The 23746-nt window shown below is 35.5% G+C and overlaps 3 protein-coding genes across 3 annotated transcripts; 1 reads left to right on the forward strand and 2 right to left on the reverse strand.

The window, feature by feature from the left end:
* Positions 1-1551: 1551 nt before the first annotated feature.
* Positions 1552-2882, reverse strand: LOC138888267 (uncharacterized). Its single transcript, XM_070170098.1, has 2 exons — positions 2450-2882; positions 1552-2276 (listed from the first exon to the last, which is right to left on the reverse strand). The coding sequence occupies exons 1-2, from the start codon at positions 2880-2882 to the stop codon at positions 1552-1554; spliced, it is 1158 nt and encodes a 385-aa protein (XP_070026199.1).
* Positions 2883-13186: 10304 nt separating this feature from the next.
* Positions 13187-16189, forward strand: LOC104226402 (calmodulin). Its single transcript, XM_009778396.2, has 4 exons — positions 13187-13406; positions 14432-14589; positions 15484-15564; positions 15701-16189. The coding sequence occupies exons 1-4, from the start codon at positions 13331-13333 to the stop codon at positions 15833-15835; spliced, it is 450 nt and encodes a 149-aa protein (XP_009776698.1). The 5' UTR covers positions 13187-13330; the 3' UTR covers positions 15836-16189.
* Positions 16190-22574: 6385 nt separating this feature from the next.
* On the reverse strand, positions 22575-23386 carry LOC104226401 (zinc-finger homeodomain protein 11-like). Its single transcript, XM_009778395.2, has one exon. The coding sequence runs from the start codon at positions 23319-23321 to the stop codon at positions 22776-22778; it is 546 nt and encodes a 181-aa protein (XP_009776697.1). The 5' UTR covers positions 23322-23386; the 3' UTR covers positions 22575-22775.
* Between the last annotated feature and the right edge of the window lie 360 nt (positions 23387-23746).

Below are 23746 nucleotides of genomic sequence, written 5' to 3' on the forward strand. Positions count from 1 at the left end.
TGGCACCTCCTGGAAGTATCGTCTCCCTGAGAGCCGCCAAATGGGGATCATCGAACTGTCGGGCCTTGATTTATCCCAATAATGAAGACTGCGCAACAACACACGCAAGGACTCGGCTGGGCTCTGAAATGTCCAACCTCACAAGTCTGTTAGCCAAGGACTGAATGTCCAAAGCTAGTGGCCTCTCCGTTGCTGGAATGAATGCCAAGCTACCCATACTCTCTGCCTTTCTGCTTAAGGCATCTGCGACCACATTTGCCTTGCCCGGATGATAAAGAATGGTGATGTCATAATCCTTCAGTAACTCAAGCCACCTGCGTTGCCTCAAATTAAGATCCCTCTGCTTGAACAAATGTTGTAAGCTGCGATGATCGGTATAAACCTCACATGACACCCCATACAGATAATGCCGCCATATCTTAAGAGCATGAACAATTGCGGCCAACTCTAGGTCGTGCACAAGATAATTCTTCTCATTAACCTTAAGCTGACGTGAAGCATATGCAATAACTCGCCCCTCCTGCATCAATACACATCCTAAGCCAACGCGTGAAGTATCGAAATATATCGTATACATCCCCGAGCCAGAAGGCAATACAAGAACTGGTGCTATAGTCAAAGCTGTCTTGAGCTTCTAGAAGCTCTCCTCACAATCATCTGACCGATAGAATGGAGCACTCTTCTAGGTCAATCAAGTCAAAGGTGATGCAATAGATGAAAAGCCCTGCACGAATCGCTGGTAATAACCTGCCAGCCCTAGGAAACTCCTGATCTTGGTCATTGAGGTAGGACGTGGCCAACTCTGAACTGCCTCAATCTTCTTGGGATCCACTTAATACCCTCTCCTGACACAACATGCCCCAAGAATGCCACTGACTCTAGCCAAAACTCACACTTGGAGAACTTAGCATATAGCTTCTGCTCTCGTAAGGTCTGAAGCACTACTCTCAAATGCTGCTCGTGCTCTCCCAAGCTACGTGAGTATATCAAGATGTCATCAATGGAGATGATGACAAGTGAATCAATATAAGTCCTGAATACCCAGTTCATCAAGTCTATAAATACTGTTGGGGCATTCGTCAAGCCAAAGGAAATTACTAAAAACTCGTAATGGCCATATCTAGTTCGGAATGCAATCTTCGGAACATCCGAGTCCCGAATTTTCAGCTGATGATACCCTGACCTCAAGTCTATCTTAGAGAACACCCTCACACCCTGCAACTGGTCGAACAAATCGTCGATACGAGGCAACAGATACCTGTTCTTGATGGTGACTTTGTTCAACTGGCGGTAATCAATGCACATCCGTATAGTCCCATCCTTCTTCTTTACAAATAACACTGGTGTACCCCAAGGCGATACACTGGGCCTAACAAACCCCTTCATCAATAACTCCTCAAGCTGCTCCTTCAACTCCTTTAACTCCTTAGGAGCCATACGGTATAGTGGAATAGATATAGGTTGGGTGTCTGGAGCCAAATCAATATAGAAATCAATATCGCGATCCGGCGGCATGTCGGGAAGATCAGAAGGAAACACATCGGCGAACTCTCAAACTACAGGAACTGAATCAATCGTCGGAGACTCTACGGTGGTATCCCGAACATAATCTAGATAAGCCAAACACCCCTTCTCAACCATATACCGAGCCTTCAGAAAAGAAATAACCCAACTAGGTGTATCAACTGTGGAACCCCTCCACTCCAACCTCGGCAACCCTGGCATCACTAGTGAAACAGTCTTGGCATGGCAATCTAGGACGGCGTAATATGGAAATAACCAATCCATGCCCAGGATGACCTCAAAATCGATCATATCAAGCAATAGGAGATTTGCTCTAGTCTTGATACCACATAATGTGACCACATAGGACCGGTAGATCTGATCCACAACCACAGAATCACCTACAGGGGTGGGTACATGAATAAGAGTGCCCAAAGGCTCAGGAGATATAACCAGGAATCGAGCAAACAGGGATGATACGTATAAATAAGTAGACCCTGGATCAAATAATACCGAAGCATCTCTACCATTGATGAAAATAATACCTGTGATGACGGCATCTGAGGCCAATGCATCTGGCCTGGCTGGAAGGGCATAGAATTTGGCTGGAGCGCCGGTTGGCTGGCCTCCACCTGGCTGAGCAGTAGCTGGCTGACCTCTCCCTGCCTGGCCTCCCCATCTAGGACGGCCCCTACCAGCCTGCTCTCCACCTCTAGGTGGCTGGGCTGCTGAGCCTGCTGCACTGCCTTGCCCCGAAGTCTGGGGTAGGTCCTCTTCATGTGACCCGGATCTCCACACTCATAGCACATTCTCGGTACCATAGCCTACTGCCCTGAAGTCTGAGCCTGTTGACCCAAATACCCACTGGAAGAGCCCTGGATGGCTGGTGGGTGATATGAACTTTCTGGTACGGCACTGAAGTGGTCCTTGGAAGAACCCTAATTACCAGAATACCTGCCGGAGGAACCCTGAACGGCTGGTGGGTGGTAAGAACTCTCCGTCATCGCACTGAAATAAGGTCTCACTAGAGCACCTTGGGAAGGGGGTGGTGGTGCTGAATGCGGGGGTCTGCTGGGCTGACCCCTCCCGAAGTGACCTCTACCCATAGTTGGGGCACCTCTGAACTCTCCAAAAAATCTAGCCCTATTATCCTGCTGCATCTGCTCCCTACCCCTCTGGCGATAATCCTCAATCCTGCGAGCTATCTCTACCACTAGCTGATACTCAGTACCCATATCCACCTCTTGGGCCATGCCAGCCTGAATAGTGGGGTGTAACCCCATAATGAACCTCCGCACTCTCTCTGTATCCGTGGGAAGTATCATGAGTGTGTGGCGAGACAACTCAGAAAACCTCGCCTCATAATCGGTCATAGACATCTGACCCTACTCAAGATGCTCAAACTGATACCGTAGTTCTTCCCTCTAAGAGGGTGGAATATACCTATCCAGGAATAACTGTGTGAACTGACCCCAAGTAAGGGGAGGAGAACCTGCTGGCCTGCCAAGAACATAGGACCGCCACCATCTACGGGCCCTGCCCTCAAGCTGAAAAGTAGTAAAGTCAACTTTATGCGACTCCAATATCCTCATGTTATGCAGTATGTCCCTGCACCTGTCAATAAAGTCTTGGGCATCCTCATGACGCTCGCCCCCGAAGACCGGAGGGTGAAGCCTAGTCCATCTATCCAATAACTTCTATGGATCGCCCTCCGCAGCTGGCCTAGGCTGGGGTTCCACTGCAGCAACTGGCTGAGCCCCATCCGCGGGTAGTGCGCCCGTAGTCTGATAGACTGCAGCTGCATGGCCAGGAGCCTGAGCAGTAGGGGTCTGTGCTCCCCCTCCTGCATGTGATGTGGCTGGATCTTCTGGAAATAACCTAGCCTGAGTCATAGAAACCATGAACCGTAGTATACGGTTCATGACCTCCTAGAATCCCGGTGTCGTCATAAAGTCTGTCAGGGTAGGCTCAGCTGCGGGCACCTCGCCCTGCTCCTCAATAATAAGATCTCCCGCGGGATCTGCTGGTGGTACTACTGGAATAGCTCTGGGACGCCCTCGTCCCCTACCACAGGCCGGTGCCCTCCCTTGGCCTCTGCCTCGGCCTCTAGCAATGGGGGAGCGGCTCTGCCTGGGTCTGGAACATCAGTCGTGCGTGTCCTCACCATCTGTGAGAGAATAGAAGAGGAGATATATAGTATACCGACCATTGCACGATAGGAAATGAATAAAGAGTAGTTTTTCCTAATACCCTATAGACTCTCGAAGATAAATACAGACGTCTCCGTACCGATCTACAAGACTCTATTAGGTTTGCCCATGACTTGTGAGACCTATGTGAACCTAGTACTCTGATACCATGTTGTTACAACCCATTTCCATAATAGGTCATGATGGCGCCCGACACCATTGTCAGGCAAGCCAACGTAGAAAATATAATTAAGATCTCGTTTTACCTTTATCAAAAATAGGTGTGGCAGATTCTCAAATTAAAATTTAGACCAGAAGCAATAAATAATGTATCAAATGATTATACAACCCCAAAAAAACAAATGTCTACCACTGTGTGTGCCAAGACCTGGTGTCACAAGTGTTAGGCAACTAGTAGAATGTTCAAATGAGTAACTCTATCCTACTGTCTGAGATAGAATAGACAGCAAAAGTAAGAAAAAGACTCTATCCGGATGCTGAGCGGTATAGGAAGGGAGGAGCTCACCGTGGAAGTCTCGGTCTATGAATCAGAGGCGCGCACCAGACTGGTAGCCAGATGTACCTGCCTCAGATCCAGTACAATTAAGTACAGAAGTGTAGTATGAGTACATAAACAATATGTATCCAGTAAGTATCCCGTCTAATCTCGAAGAAGTAGAGATGAAAGGTCGACTTGATACTTACTAGGGTCAAATAATGTGAGAAGAATTTATAATAAGCAGGACTAGCACAAGTTATGAGCATTAATGAGCGTAGAATAATAGTTTCTTTCCAAATATTATCGTGGGTATCCATATATATATATATACCGAGGGATACTTCAAGCAGATATGAAGTCTAGTTCACAGAGAAAACACTAAGCAAGAACATGCACAAGTAATACCGAGGGACGTACGGCCCGATCCAACATAAAAATAAATTGTGCACTGCCGAGGGTCGAACGGCTCGAACCATAGATGCATCTATTACCCCGCTCGCGAATCAACCATGCGACGCGGTCAAACATAATTAAACACAGCAACAGGCAGACAACAGTATATAACTCTTAGAGCAGTCATTCACGGGTATGTTCAATTTCTCTTTAAAAGGCCAAGGAAAATTAGGTTCCTACCACTAGTCTCATTTAACTTATTCAACATGGTTTATACGAATTCGATTTTAGGCATCAAGTTACAAGTATATCACATAGAGCATGCTTATGGGTCCTAGACTACCCGAACTTAGCATAATAGTAGCTACGCACGGACTCTCGTCACCTAGTGCGTACGTAGCCCCCGCATATAGTTGCAATTTATTCAATTATTACACCTATTGGGACAATTCCCTCTTACAAGGTTAGAAAGGAGACTCTCACCTCGCTCCAAAGTGCACTTCCAATACCAAGAACGAGTCCAAGCCCGCAATTCGGCGCCGAATGATCCCAAACTAATTAAATTAAGTAAGAACTAGTTAATATAGACTCCCAAGATCGAATCCTAGCTATTTAAGCAATCTCCCAAACATTAACACAAGTTTCCTAAAATCCGACCCTGGGCTCACGTGCCCGGATTCCGAGATTTTTCAAAGGAAGTTGTTCTCTACAACCTAAGGATCAATAATATATGATTTCTAATTACTTCCATAACAATTTTCGTGGTTAAATATAAGTTTTATTAAAACCCAAGGTTTGTGCTCTAACCCCATGATTTCACCTTAATACTAGTGTTTAATCTACCTAAGACAATGATATTAAACTAGAAATAGGTAGTACACACTTACCTCAAGATGCTAGGTGAAGTCCTTCTCTCAAAAGCTCTCAAATCGCCCAATGGAGGAGTGAAAATGTGATAAAAATGACTTAGAACCCGTATTAAATGAACCTCACTGCCCAGCGATTTTCGCATCTGCGATCAGGGGACCGCATCTGCGAGAGATGGGTCGCACCTGCGAAAATGGGCCAAAGAGCTAGGACCGTATCTGCGGTCTCCAGGCCGCATCTGCGGAGCCGCTTCTGTGGCTTGGGAGCCGCTTCTGCAGTTCCTGGCCTGGCCTGTCCTGGGCCGTTTTTGCGATGGCACGACCGCATCTGCGGTCTCGCACCTGCGGTCCACCAACCGCAGGTGCGGTTATGACAGAAGCAACAAGCTTTAGCTCTTTCTAAAAAAATTCACTTCACTCGAGCGTCGTCCGATTGACGCTTGGGGTTCCCGGACCCCGCCCGAACATACCGACAAGTATGAAATCACGAGACGGACCTACTCGAACCTTCAAAACACCCGAAACAACGCTAAATCTAGGAATCACCCCCTAAAACCAAATGAATCAAACTTATGAACTTCAAGTTCTTAATTTTCCTCTAACGGGCCAAAACGCCCTTAAACTACTCAGATTGACACCAAATTTGACGGACAAGTCTTAAATGATATTTCGGACCTGTACCGGGATTCGGAACCAACATACGAGCCTGATACCCATGAAATCAATCATTACTTAGTTTCTTTAAATCCTTAAAACTTCAAATTAACAATTTCTAAGAAAAATTCATTTCTCGGGCTAGGGACCTCGGAATTCGATTCCGGGCATATGCTCATGTCTCATATTTCCCCCGGGTCCGTTTGCTCAAAATGTTGACCAAAGTCAAACTTAGTCTTTTAAGAGAATCCTAACGAATCAAATGGGCATATTTCACTCAAAACTCTTCCAATTCCCGAACCAACCGTCCACGCAAGTCGTAAATTAGCTAAAGAAAGCATGGGAAATTTTATTTAGGGGAACGGGGTTCTAAAAGGCAAAACGACCAGGCGGGTCGTTACACTCCCCCTAAACTCATTTTAAGAATGCCAAGTGACTTTTTAATAGCTTGCCACTTGCCTTAACCACAATGCCAATTATATATAGCAACTTTATTTCTTTAATATATACTAGTATTAGTACCCGCGCGATGCGCGGACAAATTATTTCAAATTGCGATGTATGTTGTTTGAATCATGTACAAATAACCTTAAAATATATATCTCTCAAATAAAAATTATATAACACGAGAATTTAATTATGAAGCAGGATATGAAATTATTGATCAAATCTCGTAGTAGACAACCAATCTTTTTAACATATATTTGTAGCAACCTAACACCTTGATTTTAGTACTTGCATTTCGTTCCGTTGTCGATATTAAAGAATACTAAACATGTCATATCGTGATCTGTCTTGTTCGAGCACATTAGATCATATTATTTTAACACAATTCTTACAATCACTTTATTTTTATCAGGAAGTCAAATATGTCTTATTCATCACATCATTTTTACGTAAATTCTTTTTTTTTGTTCTTTTCTTATAGTTATTGTGTTATTTAATATTTCATATTTCATATTATTATACCATCATATAATTTTTTTGTTAGCTTATAATTAAATTAATATCTTGCTTATTATCCTTTTAATAGTATGTGATAAAAATGAATATTTTATTCTCGAAATTTGATATATTTTTATGCTTTTATCCTCTTATTCATAATATTTTAATCATTTAAATTTGTTAGTAGTATTTTTAAATATAATTAATTATTTTATTTTATCTATATTAAAATTAATTAAAGTATAAGTATCCTCACACTACCTCTGTTTTCTTTTTAATATATATTCTCTTTCCTACTATAAATGTTAATTAGTTTTATATTAATATTTTACCTATAACCGGAATAATGTCATATTTTATTTTAAATTGTAACTTTTAATTAGTCTAAAATATAAATACATAAGTTATTTGATTATCATGTTCCAAATGTATTGAGTTCTCTTATAATTAATTTTGTATTAGATGCAGTTAAATTTTCTTTCTTTTTTAGCTATAAGATAAAATTTAATTTTTATTTTAATTTTCATTATTAAGATTACCAATATTAGAAATTTATTTTGTATTTTTAAAAATTTATTTAATCATAGAAAAAAATTTCTTAATTTTATGAACACATTATTTCTAAATATTGTAATAATATTTTTACTATCATTTTAATTCTTTACGTAATATATTTTTAAAAACAATTTCATCTCAAACTCAAATAATTCTTATCATTTTATTTTCTAAACTGGACCACATTTTAAAAAATTATGTTATGCATTCAAACTCAAACTAACTACACTCGATTCATATATTAATCATAAGTCTAAAATATTAATACATAAGTTATTTGATTATCATGTTCCAAATGTATTGAGTTCTTTTATAATTAATTTTGTATTAGATGCAGTTAAATATTTGTCTTTTTAAGCTATAAGATAAAATTTAATTTTTAATTTTCATTGTTTAAAATTACCAATATTAGAAATTTATTTTGCATTTTTAAAAATTTATTTAATCATAGAAAAAAAGTTTCTTAATTTTTTGATCACATTATTTCTAAATATTGTAATAATATTTTTACTGTCATTTTAATTATTTACGTAATATTTTTTAAAATAATCCCATCTCAAACTCAAATAATTCTTATCATTTTATTTTTTTAAACTGGACCGCATTTTCAAATAATTATGCTATGCATTCAAACTCAAACTAACTGCACTCCATTCAAATATTAATCACAGAAAAATATTTTCTTAATTGTTTGAACATATTATATCTAAATGTTATAGTAATATTTTCACTGTCAGAAAAATATAGATATTGATATATGGATATATAGCTAGATATAGATTACCAAAATCTCAAGGTATTTTTTCTTCTTTGCGTTTTTTTTTTTCAATTCAAAAGCTTGGATAAGCTTTTGTTTGATTTTGTTTAGTAGAATAAATAGATAGAAAAATATAAATTATTATCGTTATTATTATCACTATCATTATACATAAAAAATACATAAATCTTAAATATATAGTTTAATGCATATGACATTATTTCAAGCGTAAATTTATGTTATCCTTTATTTTCAATATAGAATATTGAGTTTTAATTTTATTTTAAATTTTTGTTATTTACTGTGTGGAAGAGCAATTTACTATTTTCTTTTTTTTAACAGTTTATATAGCTTTATTTATTTCGTCTTCCTTTTTGTTAAGTAATTCTTATAGCTTTTTTATATCCATGAATGTTTCTATAGATTTGTATATGACTTTGTTTTCTCTTTGTAATAAAATTTTTTATCTATTTTTATTCTTGTGTTCTTTTATTCTATAGCTCAGATTAACGTTTAAACTTATCAATAATATTTTTGAGTATTATTTGTTTATTATCTTCTCTTTTTCCCCATAATTATAGTATTATATATGACTTCTGCACATTTATAAGAAATTGACACAACTTTTAATTATCTTGATAAATCCCTATTTTTTTTAAATATTTGTCGGGACAATAAAACTACTTAGGCGGATATGAAACAATTAAAGATCCATAACAAAATTGAATTGAAAATTGCTATATAAGAATCAAAACTATTAAAAAAACTAAGATTTTCTTAAAATGGGATTCCATATGTTCTATTTTCTTATTTGAAAATCTCCTGCTAAACTCACTTTAAGAATGCAAAGTGACTTTTTAATAGCTTGCTATTTGGATTAACCACAATGTCAATTATATATGACAACTTTATTGCTTTAATAGAAATATAGATACTCACTAACTATTCTAACTAATGACAGTTAATTACGGCTGTACTACTCACTTACCAAATAACTATAAGTTGTTATCTCCTAACTAACCATCACATGTGCTCATAACGTGCTAAGTTATTCCCTTCTCAACATATTTTTTACTTAAAAATTTATAAGTTAATTAGAGCTGTTTGGTTTAAGTTGATGTAACCGTCAAACGTGGATAAGCATTTTCCATGCATATATCAAGTGTAAACATCAAGCGTTGTTGTTAATTACTTACCCCATTATGTAGTATTATATTAATCTGAGACTTTCAAAGGTCAAATTACTTAATTTAGCTAGTGTGATATACCAAATGCCAATAATTTTTTCCAAATCTCAAAATCTTGTGTGCACCCATTCTCATTTTAACCCCAGTACAAAAGGAGAAATAGACTATTCCCGCACACGCAAACGCACAACGAAATGACGAATCTAGAAGGAAATGGGCCTTCATGGAATGTTAAAATAAAAAAAGAGATTTTTTCTTTCCTATACCATGTATGAAACCTTATTATCAAAAATGTGCATAATTTTTAATTTATCTGTCCTGTCCACATTTTTTCTACAGTTATTATACCAATCATTAAATACTAATTAATAGTAGCTGAATCTTCCTAATTTGTCCAGCTAAAATTCAGGAACAGAATCTTCTAAAAAGATTTGGCGTAAATCAGATCAAATCATATCACGGAAATCCTTTATCTTCAATTTATAATCAAATTCTGTTCTTCGATATTCTCACAATCGCTACAAATCAAAATTTCAGTTTGTCATTAAATCAAAATCGCTACAAATCCACCATTGACAGCTATTAAAAAGCTTGAAAGCTTTGAATTCAAATTTGGGTTTTCAAAAATCATTATTTGTTTGGATTGGGTATTGTTGAAAATAATTGAGAATATGATTTGGAGTTTATATCTCAATTTTGAGGGGTTTTGGTGAAGATTAGACTTGGTTTTGACTGAATTTCAGATTGAAACTCGAAGAAGAAGAAGACATATTGCAGAAATTGTAGATAAATTGTAGATATTTTGTAGATAAATTGTAGATTATTTGTATTCTGATTGTAGAAGCTTTATTTTCTGTTTTCACAAATAAAAAAACGACTAAAACTTCTATAAATCTTCTGAAAAAACGCAATTATGTCAAAAATCTCAATTATGCTACAATTGAATGAGAATTGGGATATTAAAATTCAATGTACCCAGTTTGTAGATATTTTGAAGGTAATTTGTAGATTTTCAACATAGATTGTAGTTTAATTGTAGTATAAATATAGTAATTATGTAGATACCCTTACAAATAATACTGCTTTATACATACTTAAATTGATTTGTAGTATATTTGTAGAATTTTTGTAGAAAATTTGTAGATGAAGAGAAAAATTTTGTAGTCAACATTTTTTCAACATAGATTGTAGTTTAATTGTAGTATAAATGTAGTAATTTTGTAGATAATTATGAAAACAATATTGCTTTATACATCCTAAAACTGATGTGTAGTTTATTTGTAGATAAATGTAGGAATTTTATAGATATTACCGTAAAATCATATTTCCATAGAATTTGAAATATATGTGGCATAGGAATATAAAAATCTCTTTTATTTATTTCAAATTCTGATCAATCTAACTGTAACTACTTTATATTTTTGTTGTATCAAATGTGTGTATAAAGTGTACGAAATCAAGAAACTCAGATTATAAATAAAAAACGTAAAACAGAAGTAAAAATAAGAAATGGAGAATGGAGAAGTATAGAACAGAGGAGTTTCCTCGTCGGAAACCGTCAACGGCGGCGAAGATGTATTTAGTTCAAATTCTGATCAATCCAACTGTAACTACAATTTATCTACAATTTCTGCAATATGTCATCTTCTTCTTCTTCTTCTTCTTCTTCTTCTTCTTCTTCTTCTTCTTCTTCTTCTTCTTCTTCTTCTTCTTCGAGTTTCAATCTGAAATTCAGCCAAAACCAAGTCTAAATCTTCACCAAAACCCCTCAAAATTGAGATATAAACTCCAAAATATATTTCTAATTATTTACAACAACACCCAATCAAAACAAATAATGATTTTTGAAAACCCAAATTTGAATTCAAAGCTTCAAAGCTTTTTAATGGCTGTCAATAGTGGAATTGCTGTTCTCTTATCTCTTTGAAGGTTTGTTCTTCTTCATTGAGAAAATTTGAAGCTGAAGGTAAATGTGTGTATGAACTTTGAAGATTTGACTTCAATTTTGATGAACTTTGTTGTTCTTCATTGATGAACTTCCACTGGAGTAAAATGGGGAACCAACTTTGTTGAAAGGTTTCTTCTTCTGTGAATTTAGAGGGAGAATTTAGTTTCAGAAGATGAAAAATGGTAAAAAGAATGTGGGTATAGGTAAAACGTGGGTGGGACTGAGGGGTTAGGAGAGAGAAACGTGCAAATTCCTTTAATTAAGGAGTAAAAAATGTACAATTAATTATACCCTTAATTAATTATGGTATAGAATTGGTAATTTGGTATACTAAATGTAATTAAGTCAAATCTTAAACATTGAGGGTAACAAAGTTTTCTATGTGGCATAAGAATGTAAAAATTCCATTAAAAAATATTTTTTTTTATATTCTTTTATGTAGATCTCGTATATGTAAAAGTGAATCTTCAATGCGTAGAATAAAGAGACGTTGTCATAAGACTAAAAACAAATTTGTAATGACCCACAAAAATCATTTGACCCCGTATCTAAAAGGGAGAGAGAAGTCCAAGCAGTGAACAAAAGAGAACAGACAAAGAAAGAGACTAACGAGTACAAAACCAAAGTGAAAAAAGAAGAAAAGGAAAAAGGGACAAACCAAGAAAGAAAAGAGCAGCTGAAGGGAAATTGCTGAAAATTTGAGGATTCATTTGCTGGGTAATTAGGTGGAAATTTGAAAGCAAACCAAGATTATTAGTGGAGTACTATGTTTCAAAATGGTCACGACTCACGATTCATGTCATTAAAATGGTCCCACTAGGATTCTTTCAAAAATATTCTACAGCTCAAAGAGTATTTTATACTACTCCCTCTATACCAATTTACGTGAACTTTCTTTTTGGTCCGTTCCAAAGAATGACTTCTTTCTAAATTTAGTAATAATTTAGCTTAAATTTACAATTTTATCCTTAATGAGAAGCTTTTATAACCACACAAATATTCTGGGCCCCTTTATGACTTGTTTAGGACCACAAATTATAAAAGTCTTCATATTTTTTTAAATTCTGTACCCAGTCAAACAGGTTAACATAAATTGAAACGGAGGGAGTACTGTTTTTGTACAGTTATGAACGTGTGTGCCATTTTTATAGCAATTTTCCCTAATCGTAACATTTTTGTTTAAGTTTCATATTATAATTAAACTTAACAAGTAATTCACCGAGATAATGGCCTTAATAAGTTCAAAAAAGATTTCTTGCTATGATAATGTTTTCTTCTTTAAGTTTATCACGAAAAAAGTTTGAATGAGAATTTTTTTTATATCTTATGACTGTATCTGTACCTAACTGTAACATAGGAGCCTACCACTAGATTTCGTTAAATCCACATCACTAAAATTTCTGTGTATAAAGGAAGTCTTCGGATTAAGAACTTATTTTAATTTTGAAAGTTTTAGGTGCAAATATGGTAACAAAATTTGTTTCACGTGGTATACCATCAACATATTACTGGCTCATTATATTCTCTCTTAGAAGATTTGAATTTATTTTATCTTTTAGCCTTGTTTTAGTAAAATTTTTCAAATTTTCAAAAACTAAAAGGGAAAAAGCAAGTACTCGAAATGACGCGTCCTCGAATTCAGGGCCCACTGGTGTGGAATATTTATCGTACGATATTTCCATATTATTTCGAGGTGCCCTGTATTATCGGCGAGTCAAGATATTTCTACTCGTTTTCCGTTTCTTTAAAAACGGTCAAAGTGCCAAAAACGAAATCAAAAGGCATAAAACTTGCGCATAGGGTTCTTTGAAATCGTGAAAAAAGAGAGAGAGAAATGGCAGAGCAGCTAACGGAGGAGCAGATCGCTGAGTTCAAGGAGGCCTTTAGCCTTTTCGACAAGGACGGCGATGGTAATACTACTCATTTTATTCTAAACCTTACGGTAGTCTGATGATGTGATGATTTTTTTATGCATTTTTTTTTGGGTGAAGGAGACGTTGTTTATGTTATTGCTTCTGATTTGTTGATTTTGGAGTAGATCTAAGCTTTAGCTACACTTTTTTTGGTTGACTTTCAATTTTCGCGATTTACTGGCCAAGTGCTAGAACTTGCTATTGAAAACCTAAGTTACGCCGTTTAGTTGGTTTTGTTGTTCTGGTATAAACTGAAGAAAGAAAAATGCTTAGGAACTAAATTTCGTAGGATTGGTGGATCGTTTAATAGTTGAAGACGTTGACGGACTTAGAGTTTAAGTATCGTAGGATCAGTGATTGTTCAATTTCGCTAATCTGCTCATAGAGAATATCGAAAATATTTATTGAGGAAGAGACACTTTATCTATTTGTAGAGTTGTTAGTAATGGAACTAGCTTTTACTTTTCCTGAAGGTGTGCCTAATGTGTTACATATGAAAACTTTGTGCCACATTTGGCAATTCCTATCACACTTAAAACTCTGTTTGAAGTTTTGCATGTATCATTCGATTGATTGGTTGATCGCGTCTTGCAGCATTTATGGAAGTCCTTGTTTACTTGTTCCTTTTTAGTTATAATTCATGAAGTGCCTTTACTAAGCCGGTTTACAGTATTACCCCGTGTTTTTTATTGGAGTTGTTTCAAATCCAGAGAAAGATGAAAGTTTATGTGATCCGTTTTGGCTGGATAAAGTTTTTTTTTTTTGGGGGGGGGGGGATGGGGGGGAGCTTTTTCATATGATACCGTTGCATAGTTTTATCACCTTTTATTTTCTCAATGTAATTGCACCCTCTTTGCTCCTTAAAGTCCCAATGGGGATTCTTCATTTTATTCTCCTAAGGTGTACTCTCTGTGTTAATATTGTTGTTAGTTAGTTTTCTGGTGATTATATCTCAATAAATAGCCTATGTGCCGCGAGCGAAATCAAAAGCTCTAGTTGTGATCTGAAATTTGCTTCTATAGGCTGTATTACTACCAAGGAATTGGGAACAGTGATGAGATCACTTGGTCAGAATCCCACTGAAGCTGAACTACAGGATATGATCAGCGAGGTTGATGCTGATCAGAATGGAACCATTGATTTTCCAGAGTTCTTGAATCTGATGGCACGTAAGATGAAGGTATAGGAGTTCTAGCTTTTTTAATATTATGTTACAATATTTCTTATTTGGCGCTGTTGAGATATTTGTGATGATGTCAGGTTTTCTCAAGTTCTTTTTTCAGATGCCTCCTTGAAAATTGATCTTATAGACAATTTGGACTTATTTGACTAGTGTGGATGCCAACTTTGCTGTTATTATCCTTTCTGTTTCTTGCAGTTGTGGTTGTTTTATGCATATACCAATTTGTGTTCATATCTTAGTGCTCTGACTTTTTTTGGTAAATTATTTTCTGTGATTAGGGATTGTCATGGTGTAATCCAACTTCATATATTCGTACTTGTTAGATATCAACTCGATAACATGCAGACACTGTTCATTTTAAAATATTTGTCGTATTTCAACGTGAAATACTGTCGACGACTTTGATATTATGTGATCTTTGGATCAAAATTGAGTATGCAATTGTCTGGACCCTTCCTTGATTATATCAAACCATTCAAGAGAAACATTGTTTTATGTTCTGCAGGCACCGATGAGACATTTTGACAAGATTTATTAGTAAGAAGGTTTTACAATTAGTCATTCTTTCTTATAGAAAAGATGGTTCTTGACCTGCAGAGGACTATGTAGATATCCAAGTCACTATCCTGAGATCGTATAATCATCGAGGGATCAGTGATTGGTTAATTCTTCCTTTCATTCTTTTAGCATTTTGTTATTGTTTCCCCATTGCATCTTATAAAAACATGACAAGGAAAACAGAAATATGCTTTCTTCATCGCTTGTCAAATATTCTTAATCGCCAAATCTAGCAGTATTGTGCTCAAATTCTAAGTTTTTATACTTGGGAACAAAATGTTCCAGCTTTTACCTCTTTCATGATGAAATATGATTTGGACTATTCTTGTGAAGGACACTGATTCTGAGGAAGAACTCAAAGAAGCTTTCAAGGTTTTCGATAAAGATCAGAATGGCTTTATTTCTGCAGCTGAGGTACCTTTCTGCAGAAAAGTTATTTTCTGCAAGTAATTATGAGTAAAGTGCAATTTAACATGCTAGTAGTTTTTTCCTTTGCTAGTATTGTGTGCAGCTGATTCTTAGCCTCTTATATCTACAATTTACATTTCAGCTTCGTCATGTAATGACAAACCTTGGAGAGAAGCTGACTGATGAAGAGGTGGATGAGATGATCCGAGAAGCAGATATTGATGGTGATGGGCAAGTTAATTACGAGGAGTTTGTCCGCATGATGCTTGCCAAGTGACTTTAGATTCTCGTGTATTTTGTGACGGCCACTTAGTTACTATAACTTCAAGCTGGCAGTTTATATTCTGTGTTGTTGTTAAGACAAACAAATGTGCCCTATGCTTTTACTAGTATCTAGACTCCTTTCAGTTTACATGTTTTAACTTCTGGGCTAATGGTGTATACAGCTATAGTCCCTTGCCCATTCAGAGGGTAAAAGAAAAGGAGAAATTAGATAGTGCATTGGTAATATCTTGTTAGTTGCCTTGGTTTCTTTCCAGGCTATAGTGTGTGTGTGTGTCTTCGCTATCTCTTTAACTGTTTTATTTCTGGTTTTTGCTTTTATTTATGGAATTTTTACATTCCTATGCCACATACCTTATTACCCTCAATGTTTAAGGTTTGACTTGATTACATTTAGTATACCAAATTATCAATTCTATACCATAATTAATTAAGGGTATAATTAATTGTACGTTTTTATTCCTTGGAGTCTGTATAGATAAGTATCCCCACTCATCCCACGTTTCTCTCTCTCCCAAAAATTCATTTATGTTATACTATTGGACTACGAGTTTAAGATAAATTAATTTAACTGTAGGTAATGGTAGAAAATATATTAAGATATTAATACTAAAAAAGATAAATTCAAAAGAAAAGGTGCAGTAGATGTTAATGCTTGAAAATCTTCAAAATGAAAAGCGTCATTTAAATTGAACTGCTTACTTATGGCAAGTAATTTCCGGATTCAAATATTGAGCAAAAAGTGAGCCATAAGCTACCCAAAAATTGTAGACGTAGATGAATCCATAAAATCGACATGAGCTTTCTTAAAAATTAATGTGATATACATACAATAAATATAGTATAAGCTTATTACAGTGCGCAGACGCACTTATAGATCATCTTAGCAATTCATGCATAATAGAAAATGGAAGAATTTATTTTTGAATGGTCTCTCTCTATATGTATGGAATTTTTACATTCCTATGCCACATAGAGAATATCGACGAACTGAGCTTTTGCAATGGTGGAAGAATCTACAAACTGGGTACATTAAATTTTAATATCCCAATTCTCATTCAATTGTAGCTTAATTGGTATTTTCGACATAATTGCATTTTTTGCAGAAGATTTTGTAGAAGTTTTAGTCGTTTTGGATTTGTAAAAACAAAAAAAAAATGCATCTACAATCAGAATACAAATAATCTACAATTCATCTACAAAATATCTACAAACTGGGTATATTGAATTTTAATATCCCAATTCTCATTCGATTGTAGTTTAATTGGGATTTTCGACATAATTGCGTTTTTTGCAGAAAATTTGTAGAAGTTTTAGTCGTTTTTGATTTGTGAAAACAGAAAACAAAGCATCTAAAATTAGAATACAAATAATCTATAATTTATTTACAAACTAGGTACATTGAATTTTTATATTCTAATTCCCATTCAATTGTAGCATAATTGGGATTTTTGACATAATTGCGTTTTTTCAGAAGATTTGTAGAAGTTTTAGCCGTTTTTTATTTGTGAAAACAGAAAATAAAGCATCTACAATCAGAATACAAATAATCTACAATTTATCTACAATTTCTGCAATATGTCGTCTTCTTCTTCTTCTTCTTCTTCTTCTTCTTCTTCTTCTTCTTCTTCTTCTTCTTCTTCTTCTTCTTCGAGTTTCAATCTAAAATTCAGTCAAAACCTAGTCTAATCTTCACCAAAACCCCTCAAAATTGAGATATAAACTCCAAACCATATTCCCGATTATTTTCACCAACACCCAATCCAAACAAATAATGATTTTTTAAAACCCAAATTTGAATTCAAAGCTTTCAAGCTTTTTAATGACTGTCAATGGTGGAATTGCTGCTCTCTTTTCATTTGCTTTGTATTACTGAAATTTGCGATTGAGAAATAGAGAGAGATGTAGAGAGTTTCTCGAAACAGAGTATATCGCAAAAATATAGTATGAAAAATCTTGTTCTGCGTTGTGGAAGATCAGAGTGAAGCCGACGATAATTATGGAATGTGCGTGATTTGCGTTGGGGAAGATCTGAAAAATATTTAATTCCTCTTTTTTAGCGCGCAAAATAAGGAATCATAAAGCTACAGTGATTCCTTATTTAATGCATTGTATATATTAGGTAGAAATACTATTAACATGAAGGGTAATAAGCAAACTATAAACATATTTGGTAATATAGTTTCATATATGGTATATATACGAAAAAGCCTCTTTATTTATCACTCAATGAGGTGATTATATCATAAAGCTATGGGTGCCAAAGTTGGCCCAAAATTATGTAACCCACCTAGCCCTCACAATATTTCACTGGTTGGGCATGATATATTTTCCTGATGGGCTGATTGAGAATAACTCAATCTGACGTAAAAATAGCACGGACTAGTTAGTTTTCGGACTGGTCATTCAAAAATATCCAGCATTTGCAAAGTCACTGAAAAATAGTCACTATTTTGCTGCAACACGGAAAGTTCCAGCATAATATACTAGAGATCGGTGCACCTGTGTATGAACTTCCAGCATATTCACCTGGAACTCCAACACGCGGAAAGTTCCAATATAATATACTGGAGATTGGCGCACCGATGCTCCAATCTCCAGTATATTATGCTGGACCGGTATATTATACTGGAACTTCAGCATATTATACACTAGTTCCAATATACTTATGATCGAACTCCAGTATAATATACTGGAATTAATTCCAGCATATTATACTCAGGGGCGTACGCAGGATTTTTTGCAAGCGGTGTCGATGCTAAAGAGACTACCAACAACAACAACCCAGTGTAATCCCACTTAGTGGGGTTTGGGGAGGGTAGTGTGTACGCAGACCTTACCCCTACCCTGGGGTAGAGAGGCTGCTTCCAAATAGACCCCCGACATCCTTCCCTCCAAGAACTTCCTACCTTGCTCTTGGGGAGACTCGAACTCACAACCTCTTGGTTGGAAGTGGAGGTTGCTTACCATCAGAGCAACTCCTCTTGTCTAAAAAGACTAAGAAAGGCACAAATAATTGATTCTATAGGATATATATATATATATATATATATATATCGCTTTAGCTCACACAACCAAGCCTTAGCCTATTGGTTTAGCTAATTCTTTTCATCTATGGAGAGATCAGGAGTACGATCCCATAGGACGTCCATTTTTAGAAACAAAAAGAGCTCTAAAATTCATTAAAAATTTAGAGCATATTGGGATCGAACCCTTGATCTCAAACATGATAGTCAGTCGCTTAACCGTTAGGCTACGGGTCAAGATTAACCTTTAGGCTACGGATAAAGAATTTTTAAGCGGTGTCATTCCTGTTTATATGCAGTAATTTGCGTATTAAAATTTTCTGACGAAGCGGTGTCGGATGACACCACTTAATATAAAGTGCATCCGCCCCTGATTATACTGAGTATTTTTTTGGATTTTGAATAGTGTTTTTATTCAGATTTATCTTTACATGAAAAGTGACTAAATTTCTATTACTTTTGAAACTGTGGCTATTTTTGAATGACCACTTGTAAATATGGCAATTTTTTAAATTTCTCCCCAATCTGACTGGTGAAAAAGGGAGCCCTAATTGAACCGTGACGCTTTGCATCTCTCAGCGCTTGATCCCGATTAATTCTTCTTTGGTTGTTGGGTTTTTGACTCTTCAAATAATCTGAGTGCTCATTGAGTCAGCTCTAATACATTAACCTTGCTGGCACTTGATGAAATTTTAATTTCATAATCAAGTGATCTGATATGAATAATCTGGGTAATTCAGGATGATGAATTATCATATCAAGCTAACAAGTAAACAAACTATGACCACAATGATATGAATATATACATTAGTTATCATACCGAAAAAGAAAAAACCTTTTGAAATTTTCTTTACTTGTTACATATTCTACATGATGAAAAGTATTACTACTATATGGCATGGAGTGCATATTTTATAAGTGTATAGTTCTTTTTTTCTTTTCTTACTAATTACTATCTTTCTTTTGTTTTTTATATATTTATACGACAATCGTGATATTTCACAATTGCTAAACAGTTACACTCCAATTTAACAGTGAATTAATCGTATAGCCTGACCCTAAATGATACATAGAATAAACGAACAAGATAAATTAGGATAATTTATTTGTCCTGAATTCATTATACTGGATAATGGAACAATTGTTAAGAACCAGACCACTCAGGTTCTTAACAAACTAGTAAAACAAATAATTTGAGAGGTTTTAGTGAAAGAATTGAATTTATGTTGTTGATTTAAATAATACGGTTTTGTGTCCATTGATGTCTCTAGAAAGAAAGGATAGAAGTTGGGACAAGTCGACAATTGACAGCCCAAAAAGGCTAGTTCAATTTCAAATGCATGAGTCAATTCTTTATTATCTGACCTCATGATCTTAGCAACATTAACGACTTCATGATTCTTGATTTTCACAGTTTCTTAATAGTAATTAAACTGGCCAATATTGAAAGTTTAGTTTCATAACATTTGATCATGATTAGATATTTTTCTTATATGTAAAATTAAAGGTGACTTCCTTCTACTTGAATTTGCTTTCTTTTCCTATTTGTGAGAACCACTGGATTGTTTTGCTTTTGTATACAACTGAATATTTTTTTATTATAGTATAAAATATTAATATGATATGCAGTTAAATTGGGTTGAACTATTGTAAATGGGCACAGCACATGAGCTGATCAATAAAAAAGGATAGTTTCAAAACCAAAGCATCTTAAGTTTCAATAGTTTAATGCAACAAGAACAATAGAGCCAGAGGGGTAAGAGGGCCAAGATTTGTCCTAGTTCATGAACACAAATATTCTGTCCAGTGAAGGGGAAACAATCTTGTTTTCGAACTTGTATAGATTATAATTTTCCCAAAATCCTTTACTTCGTTTGTATATAATTTGATCATTGGTGAAAAATATGATTTTTGTGGCACGTGGCTGCATGTTTATGTTAAGAAAGAGTTGCTTCTGAGCCACTCGTTAATGTCATTCTGGGTATTGAAACTTTGGAATTAAAATTTTTGAGTCGTCATATGTTGAAATTGCAGGGAGGAGGAATGTACTCTGATAGTACGTACTCAGAAAGGTTAGGTTGAGGAGGGAATTATGCAACGTAGTAGTACAACAAGAAAAGAAAAGGAGAAGAGAATATCCTTGATTAAGTGATAAAAATGTACGTTACAAACACATATCATGCATCTATTGATTTGATGTAAACACTTTATATGTCGTACTAGTTTTTACCATGAGACAACTTTAAGGTTGAAGTCTTTCCTCTTTGAACATATATTATATAAACTTAAGCAATTATTCTAATCTTGTACATATAATGTAATTTTTTGGGAAGGAAATTCAGACAGAACCCTGTTGCGTCTCCTAGCTCGGCCCTGTATACAACTTGAATGACCTAAAACGGGGTAGAACTTCAAGTAGCACGAAACAGAATACTGAACCGATGGGCTCTACAAGGAACGGAAATAAGGATATGGACTTAGTTTTGACACGTTTAGCGCGATGCTTTTCCCAAATTTGGTCCATTACGAGTGTGACTTATTCCAACCACAAATGTTGCAGAAAGATGTATAAATGCAAGTCTATCCAAGTCACTGACTGTTTAACAGTCTAAACAAAATTGATATTTCCTTGTATTTATTTTATGTTACATTTTGTGCTAGCTTTTTCTAATTAATTATAATATTTTTTTCTGTAATGGTAACCAAAGAGTAGAGAATGTTCAATGCAAGTTTTGATCTATGGATATTGAACGCAAGAGACAGTTTCTCCACACATAGATTTCCGTAGGCCAAAGGGATAAAATTTCAGAAGCATCAGAAATTCTCCTATCCATTGCTGTACATAGATCTAAAACAGCATATATATGTTTGGTACCTATCTACAATTCTAAAATTGTAGAACTGGTAATATTAATTTTTTGCTAGAACTTAAGTTGAAAGCCTTTCTTTTAGTGTTCTTTTCTCATTAAAGAAAGAATAAAGCCATTCCTGCACCGTACGTGCCCTGCCCATGACCATTTTTTTTGGGTTCCCGTCCGATATTGGGTGAAATTAAAAAATAGTACAAATTTTCAAGTGGTAATTGAAAAATAACTAACAGTATCAAAACTAATCAAAATTTTGTCACTTTTTATGTAAAGATAAATCTGAATGAAAACACTGTTCAAAATCCGGAAAACATTCCAGCATAATATGCTAGAGTTCGAATTTTTTACATGTGAACTTCCGACATAATATATTGGAGTTCCATCATAATATATTGGAGTTCCAACATAATATGCTGGTAGTTCATGCACATGTGCTCCAATCTCCAGTATATTATGCTAGAACTTTCCTTGTGGTGGAGTTCCAACATAATATGCTGGAAGTTCATACACGGATGCACCAATCTCCAGTATATTATGCTGGAATTTTCCGTGTTGCAGCAAAATAGTGACTATTTCTCAATGACTTTGCAAACGTCGGCTATTTTTTAATTACCAGTCCGAAAACTAGCTAGCCCGTGCTATTTTCACTCCGATATTTGGTATTTGGTACAAGCATTTGGCCCGATTAAATTTGGATCCACTTTGGGAAGTCCCATATTTGGGGTACAACAATCCCTCACAAAGACGACTCCATATTCAGACTTGAACCCCAAACTTATGGTTAAAGATAAATGAGTACTTACCACTCAACTAGCACAGCCCTTATTGGTGCACGTTACCATCCTAACACTCAGCTGCAGTGACATTCATTGATTCTTATAGTTGTATCAGAAGAAAATGAAAAAAGGAACAAGGAAGAGATGTCTCAAGTGCTGCAGTACAAGATTTGGATACTAAATTAGTGGATTTAACCAAAAGTAAAAGGATAAAAAAGGGAATAACTTAACCTAGTACTCCTTGAGAAGTAAGAATTACTAAAATCTTATTGAGTAAGAGAAGATGCATTGCCAGTGGATACAGAGGAAGTGTTATTCTTATGATTATGCATCCATACTTTAAACACCTTTCTACTTACCCCTACCTCTCTGCAAAATCTTTCAGTTTCATTTTCTTGATCTTTCCTTTGCAGCGTCCATCCTAATTTCTCCGCAAATGCCAGCATTTTCTCTTTCTGATCCGTCGTAAACTTCGTCCTAAATCGTTTCTTCCCGCTCCTCGGTGACTCCTCAGCTGTCAGGGCGGCGCTCATCCTCCCTCCACCGTAGTCAGTCAACTCTGCTGCCACGATTTCTCGGTCGCGGCTGCTATTGTTGCTGTAACTAGCACCGTACATAACTTTACGGTGGAAGTTACGATGACAACCACAGGCAGCGCAGTGTAAGCTTGCGCTGCGTGGGGAAGTATTGTTGTTGTTATTGTCGTCAAGAGTGAATTCTCCGCAGCCATCAGTGGCATAACTTCCAAGGCTGGCTGCATGGTTCCTTAAACACTCTCTGTAAATATTGTCATTTGCTTTGTCTCCTTGCATTATTCTCTCTCTCCTTATTCTCCCTCTCTTGCCTCTCTACTGTTGTTGCCACTTAATGATGATAAGCTTTATATGCACATTGCATTCCCTGGTTTTTAATGACAGCATTTTACACAAATAGCCAACCGGATTTATCTATTTTTCCTATTCAATATATATATATATATATATATATATATATATATTACGGTTATTTTTATTACAAGTGATTGGGTGAGCAACTCATGTTTAGGTTAATTTTTCTATAACACTGTACATTTTTTCTTTTGCATAGTCCCTCGTACACGATCTATGTTTTTTTTTGTTTTATAAGAATTAAAAAAGTAACTCCATCTTTCTTTTTTCACCCCACGCCAAGTATAAACAATAGCAATTCATGACTTACATATACACTCTTATTCTTGACATACCATATATAGGAAAAT

Source organism: Nicotiana sylvestris, chromosome 3, assembly GCF_000393655.2.
Source record: "Nicotiana sylvestris chromosome 3, ASM39365v2, whole genome shotgun sequence".
NCBI lineage: Eukaryota > Viridiplantae > Streptophyta > Magnoliopsida > Solanales > Solanaceae > Nicotiana > Nicotiana sylvestris.